Source organism: Dendropsophus ebraccatus, chromosome 6, assembly GCF_027789765.1.
Source record: "Dendropsophus ebraccatus isolate aDenEbr1 chromosome 6, aDenEbr1.pat, whole genome shotgun sequence".
Taxonomy (NCBI): Eukaryota; Metazoa; Chordata; class Amphibia; order Anura; family Hylidae; genus Dendropsophus; species Dendropsophus ebraccatus.
The window spans coordinates 39,441,820-39,457,992 of record NC_091459.1 but is presented as its reverse complement, the minus strand read 5'-3'; the positions used below and the strand labels follow the sequence as shown (position 1 = coordinate 39,457,992).

Sequence of the window (16,173 nt, the reverse complement as noted above, 5' to 3'; positions counted from 1 at the left end):
TGGCTGTTTCCATCTCAACAATGTCTTATTATGTAGGCATCATAAAAATCGTCTCTTGCACAGAAATGAGCAGTCATATTTTATTATGGACTGGGCAACCCTAAGACAAGATGTTATGTACAGACGTATTAAAAAGTCATTATTTGTGCAACTGAGTAAAAGGGTTGTCCAGTATAAGAAAAAAAGGGTCAACAGTAGAGAAGCGCTTCCTTCCTATCTGGATTCTGCTCATCGGGCTGCGGGGCTTTGAAGTCTGCCCCGCTTCGTGCTGCTCCTCCCAAGATGCTGGGAAAAGATGGATCCAGTGCTGGGAAACTGGGAGAAGTTTCCCAGGACTGGATGCATCTTTTCCAGGCACCTGGGGTGGAGCGTCAGGAAGCAGAGCAGACTTCAAAGCCCCGCAGCCCGATGAGCAGAATCCAGATAGGAAGGGAGCACTTTGCTTCGTTCCTTCTGTAGATTCGCTCATCTCTAGTCAACAGTTTTAATGGTACCAGAACCACATTTGTCCCTGGCTTCTGTCTGGTATTGCAGCTCACTGAAAGGCTAAGATGCAATACCAGACATAGAAAAGGCTAAGCTGCAATACCAGACTTCATCAAAAGAGAAGAAAACACCATGGAGCACACATTGGAGGACATTTACTAAGCTTACAGCCGGGGCGTACACCAGGGAGAAGGCACAGATTCGCCCCTTCTCCCTGTCGTACGCCTGCCGTATCCCCCACTCTCCTGGGGCGTAAATCATGATCCAAATCTACACCTACTGGAAGCAGGTGTAGATTTGATATGGCGGACGCATAGTTGGGCGCCCAGCAGGCCGGATTCCCTAAGAGGCATGCGCCTCTTAATAAATTCAGCCAGGGGAAAGGGGGCAGGGCCTAATTTAAGACCAGCGTACGAGCCAGTCTTCATAAATCCTCCCCATAGTATGAGACCACAGAGAATAGGATATTGCAGAGAGGATATGCACACCTGATGCGGTTGTGTTCCGAGCACGGCACCGCCAAGCACATCGGGGACATCAGAGTTAGCCGTCTGTTGCTATTCCCAATCACTGGGTGACCAGAGAAAGAAATTGTAAAAAGGGTACACGAGTGGCGGTCCACTTGGGACAGGGGCTCAGAGTTGCACTAGTGTTGCAAGGATGATGTGGGTCGCAGTATATTTAAGGAGAAATTTATTGGCAGACAAGGCGTTTCTAGGTAGTACCTCTTCATCAGGACTTTTACTCAGATATGCGATACTGGTTAATTAATCAATAAATGACCAAATCTAATAGTTTTTAATCATTTGTGGTTCTCCTTATCCAGTTTTAAGGCTTTTGTTAAAATATGATATAGTTTCAGGTTTAATTTTACGCAGAAATATAGAAAGTTCTGAAGGGTTCACATGGATTCAAATGGGATGGAAAATATAGGAGGTTCACAGCTAAAGGACCACTTGCAGGACCCGTACTGCCTCCAGCACAGGGAGTGGGACAAACAGGGGCCGTCCTGGGGTAGTGGGACGTTACCCCAAAGTCCTAAATGTCCACCAGATCTGGGGCAGTTGGGAGATATGGTTTCAGTATCATAACACCTTTTGGTCTTTATGCCACAAATACTACATCCACCATACAGTACATGAACGCTATGGGGAAGATTTATCAAACATGGTGTAAAGTGAAACTGGCTCAGTTGCCCCTAGCAACCAATCAGATTCTACCTTTCATTTTCCAAAGAGTCTGTGAGGAATGAAAGGTGGAATCTGATTGGTTGCTAGGAGCAACTGAGCCCGTTTCACTTTACACCATGTTTGATAAATCTTCCCCTATACATCTGCTTTGGGGTTCTCTGTATACTATACATAGGTATATGCTGTATATGTCTGTTAACTAAATTTAAAGGAGAAATACAGCGGTTTTTTTTTATTTCTCAGCAGGCAACACAATAAACAATCACTATTTCCCTCTCCCCGTGCCCCTGAAGCAGGACCTCTGCCAAATGGCTTTTCCCCCCAAGTTCTGATGTCGCCACGACTCGAGGTAAAATACCCAACCCAGCTGATGGATTGCCCGCTCAGCCAATCAGTGACTGCAGTGGTGTCCTGCCCCAGTCACTGACTAGCTGAGCCAGCAGTCCATCAACAGGGTCGTGACGTTACAGCCAAAGAAGATCTCAGAGCCCGGCGGGGGTCCTGGAGCAGCAAGTCATTGTGCAGAAGCATGGGGAGGGGTAAGTAGTGGTTGTTTATTATGTTCCCCCGCCAGCTGACAAATTTTAAAAATTGTGGAACTTCTCCTTTAAATTAGTGATAGAAGGTTATACTGCAGAGTCTATATAAAATCCATATCAATCTTCTCAGTAATGCCATATCTGTGCAGGTAAGCTCTAACACTGCAGAGCAGCTTTTCTGTACGTCAGAGAAAGAAAATGACTGTCGTTACAGATACAGAACTTGTACGTGACATTTCCACATACTGCAGCCATGTAAACACTGCAGGTGCTGTAGCATCTGGCTGTTATCGTCTTCTATGCGTGATTGTCAGTGTTCTTAGTCTCTCCATTTCCTATATTCAAGGCAGTAAATGATGGCATCCTGCTAGAGAATAACATGATCTCGGAGTGATGATTTGTACAGAACATTCCCTTGCCTCATCCCACGTTCATTAGTGTATAGCGTGGCAGAGTGCCTCCTGCAGACACATTTCACTCCTTTGGCTGCTTTTCAGTTGGCACGCTAAAAATTTTCGGCCTTAAGCAGTGGGCGGATGCAAGTAACAACCCAACAGCTTACACATTAGGATTACTTTTCTCAATGTTGTGTGAAAGGGTATTACACATGATATTTGGGACTTCAGATGGAGGGGGAATTATTTTCCTTTAAAGCATATCTGTAGCAGGGAAAAAAAAAAGAAAAAGAAATCAGCAGCCATGTGATCGCAAGCGGTTTTGCTATATACTCGCTTTACTTTTTTAGTAATTTTTCTATGTTTAAATCAATTTTATACATACAGTATATCCAAACTTTGGTTCATGCTTTCTTTGTTCCGATATTTGGTCTTTTCTGTGTTAAAAAAAAAAAAGACCAAACACAAATCAACTGTGTGGTTACAGAGGTTTTGGTGCTGTGTGACAGGAGAGCTGACCATACAATGCGAGCACCTCCAGGATTCTCTGCTACTGAATGTGGACATACAGCAGCTGTACACATGCGCAGTGAAGACTTGTCCCTCTTCTTGCACGCTCAGGAAAGGCTGTCAATCAGTACCAAGCTATGTCAAGCAACTACCACAGTCTACCATGAGTTACCCCTAATATTAAAGGGGTTATCCAGCGCTACAAAAACATGGCCACTTTTCCCCCTACTGTTGTCTCCAGTGTGGGGGAGGTTTGAAACTCAGTTCCATTGAAGTAAATGGAGCTTAATTGCAAACCGCACCTGAACTGGTGACAACAGTAGGGGGAAAAGTGGCCATGTTTTTGTAGCGCTGGATAACCCCTTTAAAGGGGGTTTTCAGGCTGCTTTTCTTCCATAAAAGGCACCTTTCATGTCCTCAGTTTTAGTATAGTTTTGAAGCTCAGTTGCATTGAAGTGAATGGAGCTGAATTCTAATACCACACACAACACTGGGGGCAACAGTGCTGCGGTTTTTTCAAGAAAGTAAGTGCTTTTTTAAATTCTCAATAACACCTGTAAACTACAGATGAGCATGCTTGAATTTGCACGATAACGATCAAATTAGAACGATAATTGTACGTGTAAACGCAGCGAACAAACGAACGACGAGCGAGAAATCATTCATTTTGATCTTTTAACTTGTTCTTAAATCGTCGTTCGCAAAAAATTTGCCGATCGTTCTGTGTAAACAGTCGTTCACTGATGTGCGAGATAGGCTTAAGCAATCGCAAAACGATCAGAAAATGAATTTTCTGTACGATATATCGTTCCGTCTAAATGCTGATCGTTATAAAAGAAAAATCGTTATTTCGAAATCGTTAATCGTACGATTGGGCGAATTATCGCTCCGTGTAAACCCAGCATGAGTCCAATCATTTGGCATTTAAATAACAATGGCTGAAGGAGTTGGATGCAGCCCAGAGGAATCCTGTAAAAATCTATAATAGGTTGTATCCATGTTTTCCAGGGCTGCATCAAACTTCTTCATCCACCTGTAATCAAATGCCAAATGATCTGACTTGAGTATGATCGAGTTGCGCTAATCTCTACTATAAACACATTTGAAGAGTGGTAAATGGTGTATGAAGTTTCATTACTGTTCTCATATTTCGCGTAAATTGTAACACCAAAAGTATAGCATCAATCTAATACTCAGTTACCTAAGGGCCCTATTACACGGGATGATTATTGTGCGAAAAATCGTTAAATCATTCAAATTTAAACGATAATCGTTTTGTGTAATTGCAGGCAACGATCGAAAAATCGTTCATGTGTCGTTGATCGTTTATTTAGATCTGAACCTAAAATTATCGTTAATCATTCGCTGTAATTCCACGTTCGTTCGCTCAAGTTCCGCGTTTTTTCACTAATCGTTCAGTGTAATAGCACATTGTCCATTGTTTTTCTGGGATCAGAAGGAATAAACGATCATAGTAACAATCGCAATAACGATCATAGTAACGATCGTAGCTAACGATTATCGTTCTGTGTAATATGGTGAACGATTATTGTTAGTCGTTAATCGTTAAAAATCGCTCAGTGTAATAGGACCCTACTGCTGCGTTTACACGAAACGTTAATTGGCCCGATCGTACGAATAATGATGTAGGAGTAACGATTTTTTTTTCATAATGATCAGCGTTTAGACGATACGATATATCATACGGAAAATTTGTTTTGTGATCGTTTTGCGATCGCTTAAGCCTATCTCACACATTGGTTAAATCGGCAAACGACTGTTCACATGGAACGATCTGCAAATTTTTTGCGAACGATCAACAACGATTTGAGAACATGTTCAAAGATCAAAATGAACGATTTCTCGCTCGTCGTTTGATCGTTCGCTGCGTTTACACGTACGATTATCGTTCGAATTCGATCGTTATCACGCAAATTTTCACGATAATCGTTACGTGTAAACGCAGCATAAGACTTGCCTATATATACTGGAAAGATGAGACATGGATCCACCCTCTAGGATGTTCAAATGTTGATAATCCCTTCAATCCATTATTAACTTGTTTCTTTTCTTAATCTGCATACTTCCAATACAAATCTAAAGTTACCTATAATCTTGCTTTCAAGCTAATAGTATTGCACAAGATGGCATAGGAAGGGGGTTCGTTTTTTAAAGGTGACAACAGCTGTGATTCTCTTTGAGGTTATCTTATGTCTTCGGACCATATAATACAAGTACCTGCATTTCTAGTCATTTTTCACAGCATGGACAGAATTATAGCATCCACCAAAGAAACAGCGGTTTCAGCAGTGTGTGTAGGTTTCCGCTGTTTAAAAAGTAATGTCTGGGTAAAGTGTGCTGTGTAAACAGAAGCCGCGGTAGATCACTTAGAAGAATGTAATTACTATCACCACTGTAGCGCCTTGGCACGCTGAAGACCATTGTTTCACTGTCACACATAATTGCTTAACAGTATGTTTTATCTTTATGTTTTTTGTTTGTTTTTTCATTTTTCAGGGACATAGATAATGGGCTGTGTGCAATGCAAGGATAAAGAAGCAACCAAACTGACGGATGAGAGGGATAACAGTTTAACTCAGAGCTTAGGGTATCGCTATGGGACAGATCCCACTCCACAGCACTATCCTAGCTTCACTGTGACCACCATTCCAAATTACAACAACTTCCATGGGTCTGCGGGGCAGGGACTTACAGTCTTCGGGGGCGTGAATTCCTCATCACACACAGGAACCTTGCGCACAAGAGGGGGAACAGGTAAGATCAATTCTCTTCTTTTATTTTATGAATTTTTTTTCAAGTGTAAGAATTAAAGGTGTTGTCCAGCAAAAATATTTTTCTTTCAAATCAACTGGTGTCAGAAAGTGACAGAGATTTGTAATTTACTTCTATTAAAAAAATCTCAAAGCTTTCCATACTTATCAGCTGCTGTATGCCCTTCAGGAAATGTTTTATTTTCAGTCTGACACAGTGCTCTCTGCTGACATCTCTGGACGAGACAGGAACTGTCCAGAGCAGGAGAGTTTTTCTATGGGGATTCATAGAAAACCGAGACAAAGTTCCTGTCTCTGACAGAGATGTCAGCAGAGAGCACTGTGTCAGACTGAAAATAAAACATTTCCTGCAGGGCATATAGCAGCTAATAAGTAAAGGAAGATTTTTTTAATAGAAGTAAATTACAAGTCTATATAACTGTCTGACATTTGAACGAAAAATATTTTTGCTGGACAACCCCTTTAGAGGGTGAAAAAGAAAAATCAGATCAATTGGTCTCAGAAAGTTATGTAGATTTGTTATTTACTTCTATTTAAAAATCTCAACTTTTCCAGTACTTATCAGCTGCTGTATGTCCTGCAGGAAGTGGTGTATTTCCAGTTTGACACAGTGCTCTCTGCTGCCACCTCTGTGACTGGAACTGTCCAGAGCAGGAAAGGTTTTCAATGGGGATTTGCTGCTGCTCTGGACAGTTCCTGTCACAGACAGAGGTGGCAGCAGAGAGCACTGTGTCAGACTGGAAAGAATACACCACTTTCTGCAGGACACACCGAAGCTGGTAAGTACTAGAAGACTTGAGATTTTTAAATAAAAGTAAATTTCAAACCTATATAATTTTCTGGCACCAGTTGATTTGAAAGAAAAAAAATATCACTGGAGTACCCCTTTAAATCTAAAGGGCAAGTACACATTATATACAGAATAGTATCATTTCTGACTACAGCCTGTGAGTGACAACACATAAGAACACATGGTAAGAAAGTGGCGGTAACTCCACTCCAGAATTGAGAATGTTGCAGCAAATCTGATAGGAAATGGATTTGTGCTTGAATGAAGTAAAATGAATTAATAAAATATCTAAAGGTTGGTGGATTTCAGTACAAAGTTTAATCCAGAATGTCTTCACTGTATAAAGGTTAAGTGTCACTATGTGCTGCTGTCCACAGTTTGGCGTGGAGAGACGTGGCTCACGTCGGGGGATCAGGTTGCCATGGCAACATCCCACGCCCAGCAAGTCCCGTGCATGAGCCCTATTAATTAGAATAGAGCTTGTGCATGTACCTCACCGGGCGTGGGGCAATGCCTTAGCAACCTGATGCCCTGGCATGAGCCGAACTGTGGAGAGCACACGGCAGCACATAGTGACAGGTGGCTTTTTTTAAAAAGACTATTCTGCCGAAATAAAGTTTTTTATATTTTGCTGCTTTTAACAAAAATTTGGTATAACCAATAAAGCATTTTCTGATATATCACTTCTAGTATTTTCCTGGCTAAGTATCGATTTAAATACATAGGGGGAGATTTATCAAACATGGTGTAAAGTGAAACTGACTCAGTTGCCCCTAGCAACCAATCAGATTCCACCTTTCATTCCTCACAGTCTCTTTGGAAAATGAAAGGTGGAATCTGATTGGTTGCTAGGGGCAACTGAGCCAGTTTCACTTTACACCATGTTTGATAAATTTCCCCAATATCTAGATATTGGGGAAGCGTTATTCAATATTATAAATACAAGAGTACTTTCCAGCTCACCATTTGTATACAATATACCTGACAGAGGATTGCGGAATCTTTAGGTCCCCCACGTCTGCCGTAGGGGGATAATCGAGAGTCCTCCATACACTTTAGATCACTGGCTGATTTCACTTAAAAGCTCGAGTGCAGCTAACATGGATGTGGATGGCCGGCTTTACTGATGTTTGATGTAGTCTGGGTTCACACTACATTTTTTTATTCGTTTTTTTTGCAAAAAATGGTAGAAAAACAGTTGGAAAAAACTGATGCATGTGTATGCATCCATTTTGATCTGTTTTTCCATTTGAATTCCATTATTTAAAAAAAAAAACAGATCAGGTTTTTTTAACATACACAAAAACATAGTCAACCTCACTTTTGCGTCCGTTATAAAAAAACTGATCCTTTTTGATCAGTTTTTTTTTTATAATGGAATTCAATAGAAAAACTGATCAAAACGGATGCACACACATGTATTCGTTTTTTCCATCCGTTTTTCATCCGTTTTTTGCAAAAAATGGATGAAAAAAACAGATGAAAAAAAGTAGTGTGAACCTAGCCTTACCTACAACTCGTGTATAGGTTGCAGCTTGCATAGAGGATCAATGAAGGAACAGCCCAGATAGTATAACGAATAAACTGAGATGGAATATTACATTTTCTGATTCCTCTTAAAAGAAAATGAAGCTGTGCTGGGTAATTGAATGTGGCTGTATATACCGTGCACCCTAGTATCAGTGGTATCCAGCCTGTCATTGTCTAACAGATTCACTGTCCACATGTGCACAGATGTTTTTAAGTATCCATTGGAACAGACACCACATTTTTCTAATGCTAGACAATTCAGTAAAAAAAAAAAACACAGGAAACTTTGCCTATTATAAGCTTGATAACATACAGTAGGTTTTATTTATTTATTTTAATAAGATTTTATTTAATTATTCATGTATTTATTTATAACAAAGTAATCAGTAGAAAAATATTTTCCATCTATTTCCGGAAAACGGTTTACTTTCCATGCAATAGCTCCTATCTCTGAAACATTGTCCACAATGGTGACCGGGATAGATAGCCGTGTTCTGGTACGGGGATAAATAATAGAATGTAAAACCTTTTAATTCTTTCGACAAATACGGTTCCAAGTGAAACAGAAAAGAACCGGATTTGTACTCGCTCAAAAATGTCGCTGCCAAAATTTGACATTACCCAGGACAACCAAGCCGAGAAAGAATGAAACCGTTCCAATATACTGAGCATTTCCGTGCAGAACGTTAACTGAATTATAATACTAGATGCTAAATTCCAGCTTTGTTAAGCATAATGGCTGCACATTCCACACTCTCCGCAATGAAAATGAGTCTCCATTGATTAAAGGGGAAATTACGTCCTCTACAAGCCTGTCAGAAATGGTCGGGGCTCTTCTAAGCCATAGCATATGGATTGAATCAGATTGAGTTATACTGTTAGCCGCTAATTCGTGCCAGAACTGTTTAATGTATGAGCTAATGTAATGCCACTTAATATGTGATCTGCTTTTGCTCCATAGGAGTTACACTTTTTGTCGCCCTTTACGACTATGAAGCAAGGACAGAAGATGACCTAAGTTTTCAAAAAGGAGAGAAGTTCCAGATACTTAATAGCTCGTAAGTGCTGGTCGCAGTTTTAGGGGTTTTTCATTGGCTTATAGTTACGTTTTATTTAGTTTCATGTTACGCCAATGATTAATGTGAAAGTCATGGAAAAACAACACAAAGGAGAAGTGGCCACTAGGGACAAGTGTATCATTCATGTTCTCCTTTACAACCAGTCATTGTCGACGTATATTTCACATTTTGTAAAAGAATTCAGCACAGAGGAAGAATCCGTCATTCTGTGTGTAAAATGACTCACAACAGGTCTAGCTTGTTAGGCATCCGCATTGTTTCTCATTGTACAGAAATATCTTCAGCTACCTAACCAAGCCTGTGTTAGTTGTTGTACCAGGAAATAATTCAGATATATGGGCCGCCGCTTTGTAGTCTGGGTTATAGGGGAAGGCATACGAAGCGAATTAAGTCGATGTAATTTTAGACAGCGACATTGGCAGCAGGGCGATACGTATACAATGTCGTGTTCACAAGTGTCTTCTCTTTGCATTCCGCTCACAGATTTGTATGGAATGCATGACAAGACTGAGAAACGTGTTCTTTATGGAGGAAAGCACATGGCGAATTTGCCGATGGGTTAGAGCTTAAATGGAGACGACTTCACTAGTCACTCCACCTGCCATATAGTTTCATTATTATTAAATAATAATACAATCTAAGGCTATGTTCACACACTGTATGAGACCAGCCGGGTCACGGAGCGGCCAGTCTCTGAAAAGATCATCCCGGCCGGTACTGCAGTACCAGCCGAATGATCTTTGCAGCCGCAGAGTTCTGCGCGCCCGCATCAGAACTCCCCACAGCACACTATGGAGTGTGGCCGGAGCCGCTCGCTCCATAGTGTGCACTGACATGCTTTTCTGCGGCCACTGCTCACTGAATAGCAGCCGCAGAAAACTGACATGTCAGTTTTCTACGGCGCCACAAGAGATCCCGGCCGGGATTCCATAGAACATAAGGCAACGTATCTTTTTGTGAAAAGTACTACCATTGTTGCCGATTGCAACAATGGCTGTACTTTTACGAAAAGATGTGTTGTGTGAACATAGCCTAACATAGTACACAGACCACTGTGATGGTGATGGTTATTGTACTGGTATAGCATTAGAGAAAGGAAGGAGGCTACAGGACTTCTATAGTGATGCAGACTGGACATACAGTTTGTGGATGACAGCTCAGAATCTCCAGACTTCTGTGCACATCTAGATTCGTCCTTTACAATAGTAGAACACACCAGTCCTTAGGCCTTATTCACATGTTCCATAAATTTGTCCATGATTGCTGATCCGTAATTACGGACAAATTTAAGGCATGTTTATTTCTATTGGGCTATTCACACTATCGATTCCACAAAAAAATAGGACAATTAGCCAATAGAAGTCTATGGGATCCGCATTTTTTGTTGACAGTAGCATTCAGTAAAAATACAGACCACCTTAAATAAAACTATCACCTTCCCATTTTTTTGTAAATCTGCAATAAGTATGGATTGCTGATATACAGCTGATATACTTAGGGAAGAAAAGTCCACTGTGTTTGGAAATGGCATATAGCTAATGTACTATTATTCCTTCTTTAGAGCATATAATATAGGTATAGTCCTTAATCCATTTTTATACCTTTATTCTCTACTAGGCCTCAGTAATCCATAGCTATAGGCTGAATTAAGCTGTGGAAGTAAAACCCTGTAATGCTGCATTGCCAGAAATGAGATGAATACCATAATTTTAATGAATGTTTGTATGAGAAAACCCTTATACCCTATTAGAGTAGATCCTGTTCACCCCTCTCAGACCACATCACTTACAGGCAATTCTCTTCAAGCTTACAGTTAACTGGCCTGTTAGTTAGTGCCATCTTATAGTCACAAATGAGCAAGAGAGAACTGGCCATACAGCCCGCTGGCACCAACACCCTAGTACTATGTACTATACATTTTGTGATTTCTGTCTGTAGAAAAATGATTTGATTTTCCTGCGCAAAGAGGTTTTCCCATGCTTCTAAAGTCCTGGGCGGTGTAACGCCTCCTCACCCCCCCTCCCATTCTTATCCTTGCCCAAATGGCAGTCAGGAATCTGCTTCCAGATGACTGACAATCAAGCAGAGCCAGGTAGGTGAGGTGGAGTAAGGAACTATGCTGTCAATAGAGTACAGTATACATTCTTTTTTTTTCAGTAAAAAATTTACAGTAATATTGATATAAATTATAGGCTAGAATGTGCCTGTACATTGGTGTGACATTTCTATTGTTCCTACCCCGTGTTACATTGTAGAAGTGTGCTGAGGGGTTGCCTCTAGGATGTTTCCATACGCTGAGAAAGGAGTCTCTTGTTTGTATGCAACTAGACACGTGGCACATGTGACATCTGCAGAGCTTATAGTTATCCTGGGAACAAAAGAAATGTATTTTAGATTGATAAATAATGTAATATATGCTCATTGCAACACGTACAAATAACAGCCTTCATTTTGTCATTAATTTTTTTCAAAAATCTATTTATGTGACATATTGAGATGACTGTTATAAATGTGTATGTGCCGTCTTGTGCTGCCAGCTTGTGAGATCATTGCAGTGGGCATATCTGCCTATTCATTTATTTGTCTGCAGCGCCCACTGTTAAGTAAAGCACTCTGCCAAATACTTGAACGTCCTGATCTACGTTTCATAGACTACAAGAGGCATTAGTGGGTGTCAGCATGCAGCTAGTAAAAGGCTGCCATCTAGTGGACGCATTGTGCATTTTCACTTCTTCTTCCTTTGTTGCTGCATTAGCACATGGCGGCTTTCAGACATTCTGAAATTCTCCCTTATTATAGTGAGGGACCCCTCCCATCTATGACATCTGTGTGCCCTTATATCCAACCCCTTCAGGGTGATACATGCCGCATATAGAGAATACTTAAACAGTATGCTCCGATACTGACACATGCTCCCAGTTATGATACAGAGGACTGTCATATATCTGCTATTCAGCATCTGTCCTGATATAATGTAATAAGGCTATTGAATTAACATCAACTCTTTTGCAGCTTTTCCAGTCTAGGCTACATGATATACTTCCCCGTGACTATCGATTACATTCCACTTGTGTGTTCCCAGTAAAGAAACAGAGGTTCCTGAGAAATGTGATTCACATCATGGATCAATGATCTATCCTTTCATAGCCCTGTACTGCTATATGCTAGGTAGTCACTGTCAAAATGCCAGTCATCTGGAGAAAATGTAATATGTGCCATTCCTAGGGGACGCTACCTCCATTCTATTACTTCTTTTAAAATTGCTTTTATAACTTGCAGAATCACCTTTGAAATTCACTGTATTGATCCTCACACTGTGATATACAGGAAAGGATAGATCACCTGATTTAAACAACCAACCTCTATTATATATTTCCGTGCAGATAATAAGTGCCAGTATAGCATACTATTGCATTCATTCATCTGTAGACAAATATTTCTTAGTTATTTTTAAAGGGACTCTGTCAGCTGTACTTTTGTTCTAAACTGCTGGACACTGTTAGCAGTAACATAGATAACATAGAGGCAGATCACGCAACTGCTACGGGTCCTATGCGGTATTAGGGCCCAGGGCCCACCTCGGCGAAGTGTGGTCTGTCTCAGTGGTACAGCCCTCCCCCACCATTGGACAGCTACTAGCTAAGCCCTGACTTTCAATTAAACAGGGAGCAGGATGGGAGGGGTAGTAAGGAGGCATTACAGCCCTCAGACTTTCAGGAGCTTGGGAAAGCCTCTTTGTAGAACAACAATTTTCTATATTCTAGAAGCACAGCTGGATATATGAAGGGTAACATGTCCCCTTAACCTAACAGCTATCTTAGGCCTTGTTCCAATGTTGTGTGCACAGTCCGCAAATACGGATGAAACTAAGTACATGATGTAATGGTACATGATGCCGGGAGCTCCGAAACTGTTCAAATATTCGCACTACTGTACTGTTGCAGCATGTCAGTGGGGTGTAGGGGTTGGATAGGGGACAAGTAAAATTAAATTGGAAAAAACCCTTTGAACACGATTTGCTGTTGCAGTGATGCAGGTAAAATTGGTGACAAAGTGCCACTAGGGGTTAAGTATCAAGTCACACAAAAGGTTATTGCATGTGGCTTTTTTTTATAGCAATACTCCACTCCTATTATATTTGTGTTCTCTTTTGTACCTTTCTATTAATCCTTTTATTTTGTCTGTCTGTCTGCAGTGAAGGGGATTGGTGGGAGGCTCGCTCTCTGACAACTGGAGGGACTGGTTATATTCCAAGTAACTATGTGGCGCCAGTGGATTCCATCCAGGCTGAAGAGTATGTATTTTTATTATATATTTATTTCCTATCCTTTTTTCTTATAGAAACAATTTCATTGTTTTGGACTTTAAAAGAGGAGAAGAGGTTAAAGGGCATGTATCCCCTAGATTTTCTTTTACAGATTGAATGATACTAATCTGTTTCTATTTTCTGACTATAATTTTTTTATTTATTTTTTGTACATTGTTGTGGAGGATGCCTTTTTAACAGCAATTATTGATATGCTTTACAGCAAGATTCATTAAAGGATAGGTCCGGCCATTTTTAAAATTTGGCAGCCAATAGGGGCAGGGGGAAAATTGACTGCAAGTACAAACTTACCTCTCCCCATGCTCGTGTGAGTGGCGGGATTGGCCACAGGACCCCCGTCGGAAGGCATTTTCCCCCGAATCGTGATGACGTTGTTCGGAGGGGAAAGGCCTGTCCCAGCTAATGGACTGGCTGGTCAGCCAATCAGTGACTGGAGCGACATCCCACCCAGTCACTGAAAGGCTGAGCAGCTAGTCCATCAGCCAGGTTGTGACATGTCAGCACCGGAGATCCTGAAGCCCAGCAGGGGTCCCGAGGCCAGTCTTGCCACTCACAGGGGGAGGTTAGTATGTACTTGTAATAAAATTTGAAAAAAGGCTGGACTTCTCCTTTAACATATACAATAATAGACAGACCTTGATGAAGATGAATAGACAGACCTTGATGAAGATGAATGTGAAACATTACTGAGCACGCACTGTGACTTTTGAAGGGGTCATTCCACAAAGAGCTGGATATATTTATAATACATATAAATATTATCTAAATAAAATATAGATAGAAAAAAGAAAAATGTCATCAGAAATTCTTACAATATATGTTTAACATTACTTAAACATTAAGCCATTTTCTAAAGGCACATTCCCTTTAAGGCTCTATTCACATTGCTGTTTTTTCCCCTTTAATGTAGTATATAATGTAAAAGTAACTGTTTAGTTTTCAGAACTATTTTTGCTAACCAAAATAATGGAAACATGACTGATCCCACTGTAAGTCTATAGGATCCATCAGAATTCTTAAGTAATCTGGTCTGTTATTGCTTGTGAATGGAAGCTGTGGAAGCACTTTAAACAAATATACTCTATACATTGCTAATGTGGTAAATGACTATTCTAGCTGCAAATGTCTGGCTTTTGGTGCAATATCTACATAGGTGTATAGAGGCCCATTTCCAGCAACTATCACTCCAGTGTTCTAATGGTACAATGTGTTTGCTCATTGGCTCAGAAGTAGGGATGGTCCGATCCAAGTTCGGTTCGGGTTCGTACGAACCCGAACTCTCGGTAATGATTCAGATACATAGGCTGTATCCCAGTTCTTCAGGCGGTCCTCCCGCTGTAACCACCTGCTCCACGGAGCGGGCAGACAGCGGGAATCTGATGCCGAGCGTTCGGGTTCATACAAACCCGAACCTCGGCAGTTTCGGACCATCCCTACTCAGAAGGCTAATTGATGATTAGAAAACCCTTGTGCAATCATGTTCACACATCTGAAAACAGTCTAGGTCGTTACAGAAGCTACAAAACTGACATTCCTTTTGAGCAGATTGTGTTTCTGGAGCATCACATTTGTGGGGTCAATTAAACGCTCAAAATGGCCAGAAAAAGAGAACTTTCATCTGAAACTCGACAGTCTATTCTTGTTCTTAGAAATAAAGTCTATTCCATGCGAGAAATTGCTAAGAAATTGAAGATTTCCTACAACGGTGTGTACTACTCCCTTCAGAGGACAGCACAAACAGGCTCTAACCAGAGTAGAAAAAGAAGTGGGAGGCCGCGTTGCACAACTAAGCAAGAAGATACGCATATTAGAGTCTCTAGTTTGAGAAACAGACGCCTCACAGGTCCCCAACTGGCATCTTCATTAAATAGTACCCGCAAAACACCAGTGTCAACACCTGCAGTGAAGAGGCGGCTGCGGGATTTTGGGCTTCAGGGCAGGGTGGCAAAGAAAAAGCCATATCTGAGACTGGCCAATAAAAGAAAAAGATTAAGATGGGCAAAAGAACACAGACATTGGACAGAGGAAGACTGGAAAGAAGTGTTGTGGACGGATGAATCCAAGTTTGAGGTGTTTCGATCACAATGAAGAACGTTTGTGAGACGCAGAACAAATGAAAAGATGCTGGAAGAATGCCTGACGCCATCTGTTAAGCATGGTGGAGGTAATGTGATGGTCTGGGGTTGCTTTGGTGCTGGTAAGGTGGGAGATTTGTACAGGGTAAAAGGGATTCTGAATAAGGAAGGCTATCACTCAATTTTGCAACGCCATGCCATACCCAGTGGACAGCGCTTGACTGGAGCCAATTTCATCCTACAACAGGACAATGACCCTAAACACACCTCCAAATTGTGCAAGAACTATTTACAGCAGAAGCAGGCAGCTGGTATTCTATCGGTAATGGAGTGGCCAGCGCAGTCACCAGATCTGAACCCCATTGAGCTGTTGTGGGAGCAGCTTGACCGTATGGTACGCCAGAAGTGCCCATCCAACCAATCCAACGTGTGGGAGCTGCTTCTAGAAGCGTGGGGTGCA

The 16,173-nt window shown here is 41.2% G+C and overlaps 1 protein-coding gene and 1 long non-coding RNA gene across 8 annotated transcripts in view; one reads left to right on the top strand and one right to left on the bottom strand.

Annotated features, from left to right (window-relative positions):
* Positions 1-16,173, top strand: part of FYN (FYN proto-oncogene, Src family tyrosine kinase) — a 145,396-nt gene that overhangs the window by 110,655 nt on the left and 18,568 nt on the right. For all 7 annotated transcript variants that reach the window (XM_069974856.1, XM_069974852.1, XM_069974850.1 and 4 more), the window contains 3 exons: positions 5,638-5,895; positions 9,194-9,290; positions 13,507-13,605. In XM_069974856.1, coding sequence (XP_069830957.1) covers positions 5,649-5,895; positions 9,194-9,290; positions 13,507-13,605 — 443 coding nt within the window. In that variant the 5' untranslated portion in view covers positions 5,638-5,648. The remainder of the gene's footprint in view (positions 1-5,637; positions 5,896-9,193; positions 9,291-13,506; positions 13,606-16,173) is intronic.
* Positions 2,017-14,392, bottom strand: LOC138795575 (uncharacterized). Its single transcript, XR_011363633.1, has 3 exons — positions 14,298-14,392; positions 11,550-11,679; positions 2,017-2,874 (listed from the first exon to the last, which is right to left on the bottom strand). It is a non-coding gene; the product is annotated as an uncharacterized lncRNA (long non-coding RNA).